Here is a 17,934-nt window from a genome sequence, read left to right on the forward strand (position 1 = left end):
AATCCTTGCAACCCTGGGATAAATCCCACTTGATCATGGTGTATGATCCTTTTAATGTGTTGTTGGATTCTGTTTGCTAGTGTTTTGTTCATGATTTTTGCATCTATGTTCATCAGTGATATTGGTCTGTAATGTTCTTTTTTATGTGATATCTTTGTCTGGTTTTGGTATCAGGGTGATGGTGGCCTCATAGAATGAGTTTGGGAGTGTTCCTTCCTCTGCAATTTTTTGGAAGAGTTTGAGAAGGATGGGTGTTAGCTCTTCTCTAAATGTTTGATAGAATTCACCTGTGGAGCCATCTGGTCCTGGACTTTTGTTTGTTGGAAGATTTTTAATTACAGTTTCAATTTCATTACTTGAGATAGGTCTCTTTATATTTTCTAATTCTTCCTGGTTCAGTCTTGGAAAATTGTACCTTTCCAAGAATTTGTCCATTTTTTCAAGGTTGTCCATTTTATTGGCATATAGTTGTTTGTAGTAGTCTCTTATAATCCTTTGTATTTCTATGATGTCAGTTGTCATTTCTCCTTTTTCATTTCTAATTTTATTGATTTGCGTCCTCTCCCTTTTTTTCTTGATGAGTCTGGCTAAGGCTATATCAGTTTTGTTTATCTTCTCAAGGAGCCAGCTTTTAGTTTTATTGATCTTTGCTATTGTTTTCTTTGTTTCTGTTTCATTTATTTCTGCTCTGATTTTTATGATTTCTTTCCTTCTACTGACTTTGGGTTTTCTTTGTTCTTCTTTCTCTATTTGCTTTTGGTGTAGGGTTAGATTATTTATTTGAGATTTGTCTTGTGCCTTGAGGTGAGATTGAATTGCTATAAACTTCCCTCTTAGAACTGCTTTTGCTGTGTCCATAGGTTTTGGGTTATTGTGTTTTTGTTGTCATTTCTTTCTATGTATTTTTTTATTTCTTCTTTGATTTCTCCAGTGATCTCTTAGTTACTTAGTAGCTCACTGTTTAGCCTCCATGTATTTGTGGTTTTTACAGGTTTTTTCCTGTAATTGATTTCCAATCCCATAATGTTGTGGTCAGAAAAGATGCTTGGTACAATTTCAATTTTGTTAAATTTTCCGAAGCTTGATTTGTGACCCAAGATGTGATCTATCCTGGAGAATGTTCTGTGTACACTTGAGAAGAAAGTGTATTCTTCCACTTTCGGGTAGAATGTTCTATAAATGTCAATTAAATCTATCTGGTCTATTGTGTCATTTAAAGCTTGCGTTTCCTCATTTATTTTCTGTTTGGATGATCTGTCCATTGGTGTAAGTGGGGTGTTAAAGTCCCCTACTATTATTGTGTTACCATCGATTTCTCCTTTTATGGTTGTTAGCATTTGCCTTATGTATTGAGGTGCTCCTATGTTGGGTGCATAAACATTTACAATTGTTATATCTTCTTCTTGGGTTGATCCCTTGATCATTATGTAGTGTCCTTCCTTATCTCTTGTAACAGTCTTTATTTTAAAGTCTATTTTATCTGATACGAGTATTGCTACTCCAGCTTTCTTTTGATTTCCATTTGCATGGAATATCTTTTTCCATCCCTTCACTTTCAGTCTGTATGTGTCCCTAGGTCTGAAGTGGGTTTCTTGTAGACAGCATATATATGGGTCTTGTTTCTGTATTCATTCAGCCAGTCTGTGTCTTTTGGTTGGGGCATTTAATCCATTTGCATTCAAGGTTATTGTCGATATGTATGTTCCTATTACCATTTTCTTAATTGTTTGGGGTTTGTTTTTGTGGGTCTTTTTCTTCTCTTGTGTTTCCAGCCTAGAGAAGTTTCTTTATAGCCTTTGTTGTAAAGCTGGTTTGGTGGTCCTGAATTCTCTTAGCTTTTGCCTGTCTGTAAAGCTTTTGATTTCTCTGTCAAATCTGAATGAGATCCTTGCTGGGTATGGTTGTAGGTTTTTCTCTTTCATCACTTTAAGTATATCCTGCCACTCCCTTGTGGCCTGCAGAGTTTCTCCTGAAAAATCAGCTGATAACCTTATGGAGATTCCTTTGTATGTTATTTTTTGCTTTTCACTTGCTGCTTTTAATATTTTTTCTTTGAATTTAATTTTTGTTAGTTTGATTAATATGTGTCTTGGTGTGTTTCTCCTAGGGTTTATCCTGTATGGGACTCTCTGTGCTTCCTGACTTGGGTGACTCTTTCCTTTCCCATGTTAGGGAAGTTATGCTCTATAATCTCTTCTTATATTTTCTCAGACCGTTTCTTTTTCTCTTCTTCTTCTGGGACCCCTATAATTTGAATGTTGGTACACATAGTGTTGTCCCAGAAGTCTCTGCGATTGTCTTCAATTCTTATCTTTTTTTTTTCTTTATTCTGCTCCTCGGCAGTTATTTCCACCATTTTGTCTTCCAGCACAAGTATTCGTTCTTCTGCCTCAGTTATTCTGTTATTGATTCCTTCTGGTGTATTTTTCATTTCAGTTATTTTGTTGTTCATCTTTGTTTGTTTGTTCTTTAGTTCTTCTAGATCTTTGTTAAACATTTCTTGTATTTTCTCTATCTGTGCCTCCGTTCTATTTCTGAGATTCTGGATCGTCTTTACTATCATTACTCTGAATTCTTTTTCGGGTAGATTGCCTATTTCCTCTTCATTTATTCGGTCTTGTAGGTTTTTACCTTGCTCCTTCTTCTATGACATATTTTTTTGCTGTCTCACTTTTTTTCCTTTTTTTTAATGAATGGGATTGTGTTCCTTTCTTACTGGTTGTTTGGCCTGTGGCTTCCAACACTGCAGTTTCTAGGCTGTTGGGTAGAGCTGGGTCTTGGTGCTGCGATGAGGACCTCTGGGAGACCTTACTCCGATGAATATTCCCTGGGGTCTGAGGTTCTCTTTTAGTCCAGTGGTTCGGACTCGGGGCTCCCACCACGGGAGCTCAGGCCCGACTCCTGGCTCGTGAACCATGATCCTGCAAGCCATTCAGGGCAGCAAAAAAAAAAAAAAAAAGGAGAACAATAACAAAGTAAAAACTGAAATTAGAATAGGAAACTAACAGCTATGTTAGAAAAAAATATAAAAATAAAAATATAAATGAAACAACAACTGGAAGGTAAAACAGAACCACAATAGTAAAAAAAGAGGAGGAGGGAAAAAAAAAGTGGAAAAGCCTTGGCTGTGGAGGGCGGGGCCTAAGCAGGGGTGAAGTTTGGGCAGTGGGCGGGCCCTATGCTTAGGACCCAAAGGGCCAGAAAAGGTGGCAGGTGGGTGGGGGGGTTGTGGGAAGGGGGACTTAGTCTCAACAGAACAGAAGGGGCCCAGGCATGCCTCCTGCCTCTGGTCTCAGAGGGTGGGGGGGCCCCATCTGGGAGCCCAGCAGGCTTCCTGGGCTCCAGTGGGTGGTGCAAATGCCCTCTGCTCCTCTACTGTTCCTCCAGTCTGGAGGTCCCCTCCCACCTGCCTCTCCTGATCTCCCCACCCTCCTTCCTATGCCCCCAGGACCCATGAGTCCTGGAGGGTGCTTTGGAGGGCGTGGGACCAGTCTGGGAGCTCAGCTGGCTCCCAGTGCCCGAGTGGGCGGGGCAAACGTCCTCTGCTCATTTCCTGTTCCTCTGGTCCTGGAGGGCCCCTCTCGACTGCCTCTCCTGTTCTCTCCTGGCCTTCCTCCTATGCCCCCAGGACCAACCTGGCCCAGAGGGGACCACTGAGGGTGTAGGACCCAGCCCGAGAGCCGGGCAGACTTCCGTGGCTGATTGGGCAGGGGAAATGCTGGGCCCGCTCCCCCTCTGATCTGAGCCCCTGAGGGTCCCTCCAGGCATGGGAACCCCTCCCTCTCCTGCCTCTCAGTCACCCCTCAGGGGCGCCGGTCCTGTCCAGGCTCCACTTCTCCTCCCCCCTCAGTCTCCCCACATCCTACCGGTGTGCTTGGGCATTCTTCCCATCTCCCTGGGCGTCAGGGTCCCCCACCAGCATCCGGCAGGCACCCTAGTTGAGGGGAGATGCGAACTCTGCATCTTCCCACACCATCATCTTGACTCTGAACCTCCAGCATAGGCTTTTTCTTCTCCTTCTCTAAAGCCCACACTTCTTTAATTCCTTCTATTTTTTTTAGCCTTGGTGTACTCAGTTGGTTAGTCTATCCTTATTCACTTCCCCTACCCTTACCAATCCATGTTTAAAAATATGAAAAGATGATCCACCTATCTAGCAATCAAAAAAATTCAAATTAAAGCAAGGAGAGATTATTTTTTACTGCTTCAACTTTGTCTTGTGGTGAAGGTCTAGTGAGATAGTCTTTCATTCTTACTCTTTAAGGGACTGGAAATTACACACCCTTTTGGAGGGCAGCTTGGCAATACGTATAAAGAGATATTATAAACATCCCATCTTTTGAGTCAGAAATTTCACTGATGGATACTTCCCTGGTGGTCAAGAATCCACCTTACAATGCAGGGGGATGCGGGTTTGATCCCTGGTCAGGGAACTAAGATCCCACGTGCTGCGGGGCAACTAAGCCCACATGCCACAACTACTGAGCTCACATGCCTCAAGTAGAGCCCGCTTGCCGCAAACTACAGAGCCCACACGCTCTGGAGCCTGTGCACCACAACTACAGAGCCCATGCCCCCTGGAGCCTACGCACCACAACTAGAGAAGAGAAAACCTGCGTGCCACAACTAGAGAGAAGCCCGCACACCACAATGAATATCCCGCATGCCTCAAAAAAGATCCTGCGTGCCGCAACTAAGACCCGACGCAGCCAAAAAGAAATAAAATAAATAAATAAAAAATAAATAAATCTTTGAAAAAATAAAAGAAATTTCACTGATGGAATTAGTGAAATGCAGATGAAGATTCACAGATCCTTCCTTTCCCTCAAACTCCTGAGCTCCTCTTAGATTGACAAAATGAACTTTCCTGCCTTTGCTTATGTAGAAGTTCCTCATCTCTTTGGTCACACCCCACCAATGACCTTCAGATATAATCCACTGGAAAAGAAGTCTCTGCATTCATGATCCACTCTAGTACTGCTGCTTACTGTGCCCTATCCCTGAGGTGCTAACACAGCATGCAGACCAAGTTAGTGTTAGCATCTGACCATATAAAACTATATGTTCTTGCTTTATGCTAAGTTAATTTGTTGATGAAAATAAACATATGTGAGATTCTCTAAGTTCTTATTAAAACCATGATATCTTTCTAATAAATTAATTATATCATAGATGTATTTTGGCCTGTGTAATTTTCTTTAATATAAATGGACATTTCATTCTTTTGAGAGGACATGACTTTTTGTTAATAAATCTTATAATTTAGCTTAGCAGTAAATCAAGATCCAGACCAGTAAAGCCAACGAATGATAATTACGCTTAGTTATTGAGACTATGAATTAAAAGTTCCCTGAAAGTCCTCATGAGAAAGGAGAATCGCTAATATGACATTGTCATCTCTTTCTTGGGTCATTGTGTCTTTGCATAGGAATGAAATGTTCCCTTTACAAATGTATAATACACATATTAGGATAAACTTCATAATTAAATGCTTTTAACAGTCAAAAAAAGTAGATAGCAATTTATGCCCTTGCTTAATTATTTTAGAGTATGTAAAAAGCACATAATAGAATCAATAGTTGCTATGCAACAAGGATGGCACATTTTAAAATAACTGAGTATTTACTAATTATCATGGATTTTTGTTTATTTCAAGTATTGCTTTGATGTGAAGAAAGCAAATTAATGTGCATGCTGAACGTTTTAAATTGGTTCCAAATGCAGTGTTGTTACTTTTCAGTTAAAGTGTTGTAATTAAAAAATTTCCCACAGCCAGACTGCTTACAATAAGTGATAGTCACCTATTGACTATCACTTTATAGTGTCATAAACAAATTCCAACCAAATATTTTCTTAGATTATTACTAAGATATCACATTATGGAACATCTTAGAATTATATTACTGACCTCATTTTAAACAGTACATAGTGTTTTGAGAAACCAGTAGTTAAAACAAACAAAACCTTACTTCCTGACTAAGCAAATGGATTGATAGTGAAAACTCAGGGAGAAAAAGTTTACTTCAAGAAATAATTCCAGCATTGAAGCGTGAGGCAAAAAAAACTCAAATTCTTCTTTAAAATGGAAGAGCCAAATGGCCTAATAATTCCTAATGTACCTCAGTGTACTGTTAATGGAATTAAAAAAGACAACTTGTAAAATACAATTTGACAGAGATAAAGTTGTCATTTAAAAAATATCAGTTTTCATTTATATGTAATTAATGTATGGTTAAAATGAATATTGATGGTACACTTTAATTTTTAAAATTATGCCATGTAATTTTCAAAATTGAATTAATAAAATCATAAAATTTTAGGTCTGGAATAGCCTGCAAAGATCATCTGATTTAAACCCTTAATCTACATAATAAAAATAGTCTCTATTATTAGAGTGTTTACTATATGCCAAGCCTTGTGCTAAATGCTTTTCATCAATATAATTTTAATCATTCTAACATTATTATTCCCATTTGCACATGGAAAAAAATAAAGCTTAGAGAAGTTAGGTAATTTGCCATGGTTATATAGCCAGGAAATGAGAACTGATACAACACCCTCACCCCCTTCAAAAATGAGAGCTAATACAAAGTCCAAAATGTCTGTATTTGGCTTAGGTGGACTAACAGGAACCAGATTTACCCTCCTTCCTGAAACAACTAAAACACTGGAGAAAAGATAGAAACAATGGCTTCAAGACACTGGACATCAGGCAATGAAAGACAGTGATTCTTGGAGATAAGAGACAAACAAGATAACCCCTGTGATTGCCCTAACTTAGTGCCTTGAAATAAATTTAAGGCCATGGTACAGGGAGTGGGAATCCAGGTGGAGTTTGGCAGATTCTCTGAGTTGAGGAGACCTTATGAAGAGTCCAGGGAATCTAAGTGGCTAGAATTCACAGGATAGTGTTCTCAGGAGACAGCTGCACAGAGAAAGAATATTAGATGTCTACAAAGAATCCCCATTAATTATATGTATGCTCAGTGCATATAAATGGGGAAACTACCCAGAGCAAGGGAGACCATCTGAAAGGATCAGAGATAAGAGTACCAAATGCTTACACAAGGCCAATAATAATGCCTGTTCTCACCAGCCAGACTGGAAAACCTATAATTCATAGGGTACTAGGTAGAGTTCTCAGAAGGGTCTTGCATCAGTAGTAGGGAATAATTAGCCCTAGACTAAATGCTGAGCTGGTCCTGCTCAACAAATTTTAAAAGGAAGGCATTTTAAAAAATCAAGCTGATTCCAAGAAACTTAACTACATCCCAGAAGAGAGTTCAAGAATATTTATAAGAATACAAAAATATCCAGCATTTAACGAGATAAAATTCACAATGTCTAGCATCCAATCAAAAATTGCCCTGCATGGAAACAGGAAAATAGGACTCATAATGAGAAGAAAAATCAACAAATAAAAATTGACTCAGAAAGGCACAGATGTTAGAATTAACAGGCAAGGACATTAAAACAGTTATGATAACTGTATTCCGTATGTCCAAAAACTAGAGGAAAAATTGACCATGTTAAGCAGAGATGTGGACGATATAAAAAAGACCTAAACTGAATTTATAGAGATGAAAACTACAATTGTCTGAGATGAAAAGTATACTGGATGGGACTAATGGCAGATTAAACATTCCAGAAGAAGAGATTAGTTAAACTGAAGACACAGCAATAGAAACTATGCAATGAAATAAAATAGAAAAGAGACTCAGAACAAAAAAAGGGCATCAGTGAGCTGTGAGACAAATTCAAGTGGCCTAATATATGTATAACTGGACTCCTCAAAGGACAGGAAAGAGAGGACAGAAAAAATATTTGAAGAAATAACAGCTAAAAAACCCAAAATTTGATGAAAATTATAAACCCACAGATTCAAGAAGCTCAGCAAACCTCAAGCATATTCAAGAAGCTCAGCACACCTCAAGCATTATAATCCAATTGCTCAAAAATATTAATAAAAAGAAAATCTTAAAAGCAATCAGAGAATAAAAGACATATATGAGGAACAAAGATAAGGATGAGAGCAGATTTTTTTTTTTTATCATAAACAATATAAGCAAGAAGACAGTGGGACCGAAAGTATTGAAAGAAGGAGGGTGGGGCAGGGGTGAGGGGGTGGTGGTGGGAGCTGTCAACTTAGAATTCTATACAAAGTGAAAATATTTTTCAAACATGAGGGTGAAATAAAGATCTTTTCTGAATGAAAAAAACAGAAAAAATGTATCACTAGCACACCCACACTATAAGAAATGTTAAAAGAAGTCCTTTATTCAGAAGGAAAATTATACCAGATGGAAATATGGATCTATACAAAGGAATGTAGGACACCAGAATTGGTAACAATATGGATAAATATGATATTTTTATCATTTAAATTTCTTTAAATTATAATGGACTATTTAAACAAAAATATTAATAATCTAATATGAGATTTATAACATGTAGAAGCAAAATATATGACAACAATATCACAATAGCTGGGAAGGGAGAGATGGAAGTATACTATTGTGAAATTCTTTTTTTTCTTCTTTTAAGTGAAAATATAATTTATTGGCTCTCGTAACTGCAAAGTTCAGTGGTGGGCTACCTTTAGGCACAGCTGGATTCAGGGCTGTCAAGCTGGTTTTCTGCCAGATTGGTTTCATTTTCAGACTCAGAGTTGTCCCTCCTGATGGCAAAAAGGGAACAGTAGCTCCTCCCATCTCTTTTCTGCATTCTTAGCAAAAAACTCACTGTGGCTGTCAGATTCTAACTGAATCATGTGCTTAGTCTTGGACCAATCACCACAGCTGGCAAGACTGGGCATGTTGATTCATTCGGACCTGGGTCACATGCTCACCCTTGCAGGACAGATTCCCACTCAACCATATTGACTGACAATAGGGGAAGAATGAATCCCTAGAAAAAAAAAAAAAGAAAATAACAAATATCCCCTGAAGTTTCCAGTTAAAAGATGGGCCAAGAGATAGGGCAATGGGTAGGCAAACTGACAATGAGCTGGGAAATACAGTGGACCCTTCTGGGGGTACCTTCCTGGCAGATTACCCTTCTCTGAGGATTTCTCCATCTGCCTCATGGGTTGAGCCAGATTCCTTTCATTTGCCCCCCTCTGGCCACTCTACACCCTTGAAACCCTGCTTTCTATCCCCAAAGCCTGAATTGAATGGATGAAAGTAATAGTTCCTGGACCCTCTGACTTTTGGTTGGGGTTGGTGAGTACGGAACAATGGCAGGAGATCTAAGGAAAGGAAGAAGGGGTCCTTTCATTTTAGTTTTATCCATCAACCAACCATCACAGCCCCCTTTTTCCTCCAGCCTTATAGAGATATAATTGACATGTGACACTGTAAGTTCAGTATGTACAACATGATGATCTGACACACACATATGTATGTTGCAAAATAATTACTACAATAGGGTTAGTTAACATATCCTTCACGTTACATAATTACCTTTGTTGTTTTGGTAGTGGTGGTGAGAATATTTAGATTCTTATACAATATATGAAGTGATATATCACAAGAAGATAGATTGCAATAAGTTAAAAATATATTCTATAAACTCTAAACCAACCACAAAAATAGAAAAACAAAGAGTTACAGCTAATAAACCAGCAAAGGAGATAAAATTGAATTTAAAAAATAATCCAAAAGAAGACAGAAAAAGAGGGGAAAAAAATGAGATGGGCCAAATAGAAAATGCACAGCAAGATAGATTTAAAGCTAATCATATCAATAATCAAATGAAATATAAATGGTCTAAACCAGGGTCAGCAAACTTTTTCTATAAAGGTCCAGTTAGTAAATAAAATACTTTTGGTTTGTGGAACATACAGCCTCTGTTGCAACCACTGCACTCCACTATTGTAGCTTAAAAGCAGCCATAGATGATTTGCAAATAAATGGGCATGGCTGAATTTAGTCTGTGGACCACGGTTTGCCAAGCCCTAGTCTAAATACCCCCATTAAAAGACAGAGATTTTCATGTTGGATAAAAATGCAAGACTCTACTATATGTTGCCTATAAGAAATGTACTTTTATATAAAGAAATATTTTTAAAAATAGGTTAAAAGTAATGGACGGAAAAAAGATATGCTAGAACAAATCAAAAGAAGCTAAGGTAGTTACATTACAATCAAAATAGATTTCAGAGAAAGAAATCAGAATGTTTAGAATATTACCAAAGATAAAGAAGGTCATTTCATAATGATAAAGGGATTGGTTCACCAAGAAGACATAATAATCCTAAATGGTTTTTCACCTAGTAACAGAACTTAAAAATTAAGCAAAAAATGATAGAACTGCAAGGAGAAATAGACAAACCTATAATTAGAGTCAGAGATGTCAATAGCCCTCTCTCAATAATTGATAGAAAAATATCCAGAAAACTCATTAAGGATATAAACTATGGAAAATAGTATAATAATTTATTTTGAAGAGATACAGTAAACACTATTACCAAATATGACCTAATTGATATGTATAGAATTCTCCATTTAACAGCAGAATACACATTCTTCTCAAGTGCGCATGGGACATTTATTAAAGTAGATCATACACTGGGAGTAAATATGTCTCAATAAATTTAAAAGGATTCAAGTCATACAAAGTATTTTCTCTAACCACAATGGAATCAAATTAGAATTCATTAACAGAAAGTTATCTGGAAAAAAATCCCCCAATATTTTGAAACTAAATAAATACGAAGTCCATGCCCTTAACCACTATGCCATGTAGATGTGTAGGGAGACAGCTGTGTGGAAAAACTCACCACGCTGAGCTATGGAGTCCACCAGAGACACCTGAGTGTGCAGCCCTCTCCACCTCATAGTAGCTCTAAGATCTTGGTGAAGGCACTTAATTTCTCTGAGACTATTTCTTACTGTAGACAGTGGGAATAATAATTATTGTATGTTCTTTCCAGGGTTGTTGTAAGAATTAAATGAGTTAGTAGATGAAAAGGGCCCTGTACCATACCACCTAGCCTGTTTAAGTTACTTGGTGAACAGTCTCTCCTTCCGCCCTCAGTTTACTCAGTTCTTGGCAGGACTTCAGTGCATAGTCTGACTCCTTAGCATTCGTATTTTTTTACTACAATACAAAGCCTACTATTTGAATAGTCATCTACTTTTATAATATATTTATTCAGTGGTTAATTTAGAAATAATCTGAAGTATTAGTTTTCAACCAGTATTTGTTTTTAAACTTTTAGAAAATAGTATAATAATTTATTTTTAGGAGATATATTTTCTTTAATGATATATGTACATCAAATATAAACAAGTGGTTTGATTTCTACTTTGACGTCGGAAACTCCCTTGGTTTTAAAGGGATCATCAAAGTAATAAGTGATTATATTTGGTGTTTGGCTCCATGAAAAGTTAGAAAGTGATATCAAAATCAACCACAAAGATCTCACTTGGAAAATAATTAGTGAAAAGATAGCATTTTGCACACTAGTATTAGACACAAATATTATAAAACTCTAATTATGCATTTCAACAACAAATACAAAAGGAATTAAAAAACAACATACTCAGAATGCTCTGGAGTCATCAGAAGGCCTTCAGGGAGGAGAAAGAGTTTGAGCTAGAGGAAGATATGGATGAATTAAAATCTGGAATGTGTACACAGACAATAATTGATTTTACTTTGTGTAACTCTTGAACTCATATATTATTCATGCTGTTTTTTAGAGATTAGAATTTTTTCATGATTTTCAAAAGTACTATTAGTTATTGTATAAAGCAGTTCATAATATATGTATGCACCATCACCTAATTCATTTATTTTGCATAAACATAAGTCCTGCCATCTGAGATATTTTAAACAAACAGCTCTTATCAACATGTCAAAAACGTAAACATGACAATTTGGTATGAATCCATCTTTTCAATGACAGTATACCAGCTTAAGCAAATCATTGTTTGTGGGCTCATCACTTTGTTCAGACTCTTCAGATCATGAAGGAACCAGTAGTGTCATCTGTCTGTGCTACGGAGTCAACACATTCAGATGGCTTTTGGCTTCCCACTGCAGCTTCCTTAAATGTTTAGAAATCCCACCTGAAGCTCATCACTTTGCTTCTCTTTCTTAGGTTGTGCAAATTAAAAATCAAATCAGTAATAGTAAATCACTCTTCTCCTTTTTATCTACAGTGCTTTTTCTTTCCCACCCTCCATCTATTCCTTCCTTTTTCCCCTTCCCCTTACCTACACTAGTTCACTCCAAGGAACAGTTCAGGGGCAAGAAGATCTCCTTTCTTCCTGACTCAGGTAGAACCGAACATTCTTCTCATTCAACCAGTCAGCCACTCCCTTTCCTTCCCTGAACGCTTCCTTTGTTTCCTCTTCATCAAGGGACTCTGCTGATTTGCTAAATGGCCTCTTCCCCATAATAAATTTAAAGAACTTCTGTTTTTAAAAGTTCTTCTCAAGTCCTTCTGTCATCGAATTTAGTTTGTCCTGTCCCACATAGTTTATGTACATCCTTGTTCTCTTAATTTGTATCCATATTTTGAAATATGTCTTTTTATCCTAAAATAACTCTTTGGCTCTACCAACTAACCACACAAGGAAACTTTTTTGAACACTTGATATTTTAGTACCTCAGCACAAATTTTTCTTGAGTTTCTCAAAAAATGTTTGTTTACTCTTTTTTTTAAGTAGTGTCATGGTATCTTGTGGGCTATTAACTCTTGAAGTTTTCCGAATGTTTTGCATTTGATTTCCTCCTTTCATGTGTTTCTGACTTATCTATTCCAGTGTGGCTGGAGCACAGTAATCAAATGGGAAAAGCAGTAAAAGTCAGGTTGGAGAAGTCCAGGGCTGCCATACATGGTGTTCAGGTTGCATCGTGACTAATAGCACAGGCCAAGGGAGAGAAGGGAGCTGGAATCCGGCCTGGGCTCTGCTCACCAAGTCTTGTGCCCTCCCCAAGGCTGTGTTCATCTAAGGAAGACATGCTTTGTTGATTTACACAAAGGTGTCATATGGGCTGATGGTGGTCCTGTAGAAGATCATGTTTGGGAGTTTGGATTTTACACTAATGCATTGAAAAACCACTAAGAAGGAATAAAATAATCCAATTTATAGTTTGTGAAGAACACTGCTGTGTATCAGGTGTTGGAGAGAGGCAGGAATAGAAGTAAGGAGGCCACTCAGGAGGTGGTGGTGACCACAACTAGGGTGGTGGAAGTAGAGGTGTAGAGAAATGGATGGATTCGATGCATCTTTGGAGGCAAAATGAACAGGACTTGGTGCTGGATTAGGTGTGGAGGGTAAGGGAGACAGAAGTATGAAAGGTGATTACCCCAGTTACTGACCTGAATAACTCGATGGGTGACGGTACTGTGTCCTGAGATGGGGAGCATTGAGGAAGGAACAGGTGGGGAGGGGATTGTATCAAGATCTCTGGTTCAGACAGTTTCTTTGAGACACCTGTGATGTATCTAAATGGCTACCAGGAGGCAAGTGAACACAAGTACCTGCAATTCAGAACATCTGCTCTTTTTTCTGAGGGCCCTCAGGCTCTCCTTGTCTTTTGTAATCTGCTAGCAACACATCTGAACAGTTCTATCATGTTCCTAAATGATTATCGGTATCCTTTCCCCCAAACAATCCAGAAATTTATTTTGAGAGAGCCAAAATAACTCCGTGCATTGAGTATAAACATAATTGTTTTGCCTTGAGGCAAATGATCAGTCCTATACCCAGTGCAATAAATCCCACAGACCCCACACTGGGGCTAGTCTTCTATGTGGACTTTATGTAATTTAAATGGCTTCCTGCAAACTTTCTTAGCAAACTTTCTGTTTCCTGGTACCCTAGTTTCGGTATCCCCTTGAGAAATTCAGGTTGACCTCTCTCCTTCTCCTCTTAGTGGCCTGAGAATCACAGTCACAGAAAGTCATGTTTGACGGTTTTTCTCCCAAGTTATCTGGCATTTACTCCCTCTTAGAATTTATAATCATGGCACAATGTAAATCTCGAGCCGGCCTGTCACTGGGATCCCTTCTCTACTCCACTATATAGTCTCCCAGGCCTAAATGACTCCAGGACTCATAGATTTGTTCTCTTGCTCCAGTAGACAGAGCCAAAACCAATGGTTAAAAACCACGGGGAGAGAGATGTTGGCTCAACTAAAGGAAAAACTTCCTAATGCTGAGCGCTGTCTGAAAATGGAAACGCCTGCTGGGGAAGGAGTGAATTATGGTTTCTGGTGGTGTTGAGGCACAGAGCAGACAATGATTTGGTGCAAATTCCATGGTAGAGACTGAAGTCAGGGTGTAGAAGTAATCTCCACTGACTATTGAATTCCTGCTTGTGCAAGAGCTTTACACAGATGTTTGATCTCATTTAATCCTCATAACGACCCCCAAGGGAATTAGTTATAACCACATCAGGAGAGGTTACAGTCACAATTTAAGATCACACAACTAGAGTGGCAGAGCCAGGATTTAGAGCCAGGATTTAAACTCAATCCAAAGCCTTTGTTTATTCTTCCACAATTCATGGAAGCTTGAGAAAATGAACTAGGGGATTTCTAAGTTCCCTTCCAGCACTGTGATTCTATGTGAGTCAAAATCTGGATACGGGCATCACTGACTATGTTTTCCTTCAATCAGCCTTCTGGCCTCAGTCGCATTAAAATGATAATCTTTGACCCCAAAACTGTCTGATCTCTATCAAGAAAGGACCATTTTAAAAAATCGACATTTATACCTTGTATCCACTCTTAGTTTTCAGCAGAACTTAGTGTAAGAGCCTCAAAATCTTTTTTTTTTTCCTTATGGGGTTGCTGGCAAGGACTGAGTTTACACCATAAATGTACAGAAGATTAAGCTTTTAGTATTTCTGAAAACTGTTATAATATATTGTACTAACTTCTCTACTCATTTTACAGGTTTTGATGGTCTTAGAAGATGTAACACTATTTGACCTAAGGTCAACTTTTCTGGCCCGAGTTCTCAGTCAGATATTTTTTAAACATTAGAATTTAAAAACTAATATTAGGATTAGAATTTTTAAAATGATTAGATCCTGAGTTCTCATCATAAGAAAAAAAAACTATTTCTTTAATTTTGTATCTATATGAGATGCTGGATGTTCAGTAAACTTATTGTGATAATAACTTCAGGATATATGGAAGTCAAATCTTTATGCTCAAACTTATACCTTAAACTTATACCTTAAACTTATACAGCACTGTATGTCAATTATATCTGAATAAAACTGGGAGAAAAAATATGAGTCTGAAAATAGGCTTAATTTACTTATCTGAAGATAAAATGGCTTTATTTGTGTGTTAAATGCTATTTTCTAGATTGAAGCTGAACTCGCCAAGGAAAGAGCCCAACATTTAGTTGAATTTCAGGAGCAAGCTCTTCTCTTTAAAGAAGTTAAACTGGAACTCGATATTGAAAAGGAAAAACACCAAGAAATAATCCAAAAGTATAAGAAAGAACAAGAAGAACTACAAATGAAGGTCTGTCATTATGATGTTCATCATTACTTAATGGGTTTGAAACTGTAGATGTTGGTTATTTCCTCCTAAGGACACCACTATATTTATAACTCCCGTAGATTTTCTCATGGTCATTGTGCCTTAGTTTTAGGTAGATAGACTGGTTTGGCTATTCTCCAGAATGAATGACTGAGATAAATAATATAAGCATACAATCCAGCTATGTATGGTATTTTTTCCTACTAAAATAAACTTATTTTTAAAACAGCATAAATTATATAGCCAATAATTAGCATGGTTAGATGTTCCAATACCTCAAGTATCCAACAAAAGATAATGAGGTGTTTCACATAATTAAAATTTTACCAACAATTAAAGCCTATCCCCTTTAACTGCAAATATTTTCAACTCTAAATATTTTTGAATGAAGGGAAATATTTTTTAAATGTAATCACACCTCCATAATTCCTTTTTTTTAAAGTATCATTTTAACTTTATTTTATTTATTTATTTATTTTTGGCTGCGTTGGGTCTTCGTTGCTGCACGCAGGCTTTCTCTAGTTGCGGTGAGCAGGGGCTACTCTTCATTGCGGTGCGTGGGCTTCTCATTGCGGTGGCTTTTCTTGTTGCAGAGCACGGGCTCTAGGCACACGGGCTTTAGTTGTTGTGGCTCGCGGGCTCAGTAGTTGTGGCTCACGGGCTCTAGAGTGCAGGCTTAGTAGTTGTGGTGCACGGGCTTAGTTGCTCCGTGGCATGTGGGATCTTCCCAGACCAGGAATCGAACCCGTGTCCCATGCATTGGCAGGCGAATTCTTAACCACTGCGCCACCAGGGAAGTCCCCATAATTTCTTAAACAATGTGTCCTAAACATAATACAAGGTTTCGTTAATGTTCCCTTGTTTTCATAAGACCTGAGAGTAGAATGTGTGTGTGTGTGTGTGTGTGTGTGTGTGTGTGTGTGTGTATTAACCAAGACCCAGTGATGAAGTCATATTTTTGAATAAACTCATTAAGAGTCTATGTAAATTAGCCTTAAATGAGACTTACTGGCTTCTACTTTGGTGTATAGAGGGTATGGTACAGCCTTTTCAGTAGCTCACTGGGAACGACAGGCAGGGCCAGCCACGTGAGTGTAGCACCACAGGTCCCCACACTCAAAAAGCCCTTTCAGGTTTAACACTCTGCAAATGCTGTCTTGAAATTCTTAATAATTTTACCTCTGGGGGGACTTCCCTGGTGGTCCAGTGGTTAAGACTCCCCCTTCCAATGCAGGGGGTTTAACTTCCAATGTAAGTTGGATCCCTGGTCAGGGAGCTAAGATCCCACATGCCTTGGGGCCAAAAAATCAAAACATAAAACAGAAGCAATATTGTAACAAATTCAATAAAAACTTTAAAAATGGTCCACATCAAAAAAAAAATTTTTTTTTAATTTTGAAAATAGTAATTTTATCTCTGAATTTGTGTTTTGTAAGTGAACTCCTATTGGGACAATGGAGCATGCGCTGGGAACTTGTAGCCTGGCTCACCTTAGGCCCCTCCCCTTCTGGACAGATTCTATCCTAGACAGGCCTCTTGCTTCCTGGCTCCTGCCCCCCACCCCCCTTTCCCCCTAACCTTGTGACTGCTGTTGCAGTCCCCAGGCGGCTCAGGACCATCAGCAGGAGAATGCTGAAAGGCAGGCCCCAACTTACCAGGGCTACAGTCTTTCAAGAGAAATCATAAGTCCAGATTTTGTGAGTGAATTCTCTTGATTTTTTATTTTTTTCAAAGGAATATTATTCAGCTTTATTTACTTATTTATTTTTGGCTGCATTGGGTCTTCATTGCTGTGCGTGGGCTTTCTCTAGTTGCGGTGAGCAGGGGCCACTCTTCATTGTGGTGTGCAGGCTTCTCATTGCCGTGGCTTCTCTTGTTGCGGAGCACAGGCTCTAGGTGCGCAGGTTTCAGTAGTTGTGGCACACAGGCTCAGTAGCTGTGGCTTATGGGCTCTAGAGCGCAGGCTCAGTAGTTGCGGCGCATGGGCTTAGTTGCTCCGCGGCATGTGGGATCTTCCTGGACCAGGGCTCAAACCCGTGTCCCCTGCATTGGCAGGTGGATTCTTGACCACTGTGCCACCAGGGAGGTCCCTTGATTTTTTAAATGTTGACTCCCTTTTAAAAAAATCAAAACATGTTTGTGGCTATGTGAGCCTCCTCTCCTCAGGATAACCTGCTCTGTTTCAGTGTCAGCTCTCCTCTGGATGAAGGAAACTACTGTTCAGACCTAGCAGTGGCCCTCTTCCTTCCTGGATTAATTGAAGAAAATGGAATATTAATTTAATTTATAAAATTACTAAGTGTGGTAAATAGATTTCTTGTAAACGTTATTCTTAATGTAAATTTAACATTTGAAACAAATTTTGGATGCATAACTCTTAAGTAATGGTTCACAAAATCCTTGGAACTTTGGTCTATGAAT

At 38.4% G+C, this 17,934-nt stretch overlaps 1 protein-coding gene across 1 annotated transcript in view; it reads left to right on the forward strand.

Annotated features, from left to right (window-relative positions):
* LEKR1 (leucine, glutamate and lysine rich 1) overlaps window positions 1-17,934 on the forward strand; it is a 262,025-nt gene that overhangs the window by 226,347 nt on the left and 17,744 nt on the right. The window contains exon 14 of the mRNA XM_068546148.1: window positions 15,334-15,495. Coding sequence (XP_068402249.1) covers window positions 15,334-15,495 — 162 coding nt within the window. The remainder of the gene's footprint in view (window positions 1-15,333; window positions 15,496-17,934) is intronic.

This window comes from Eschrichtius robustus, chromosome 6, assembly GCF_028021215.1.
Source record: "Eschrichtius robustus isolate mEscRob2 chromosome 6, mEscRob2.pri, whole genome shotgun sequence".
In the NCBI taxonomy this organism is placed as follows: domain Eukaryota; kingdom Metazoa; phylum Chordata; class Mammalia; order Artiodactyla; family Eschrichtiidae; genus Eschrichtius; species Eschrichtius robustus.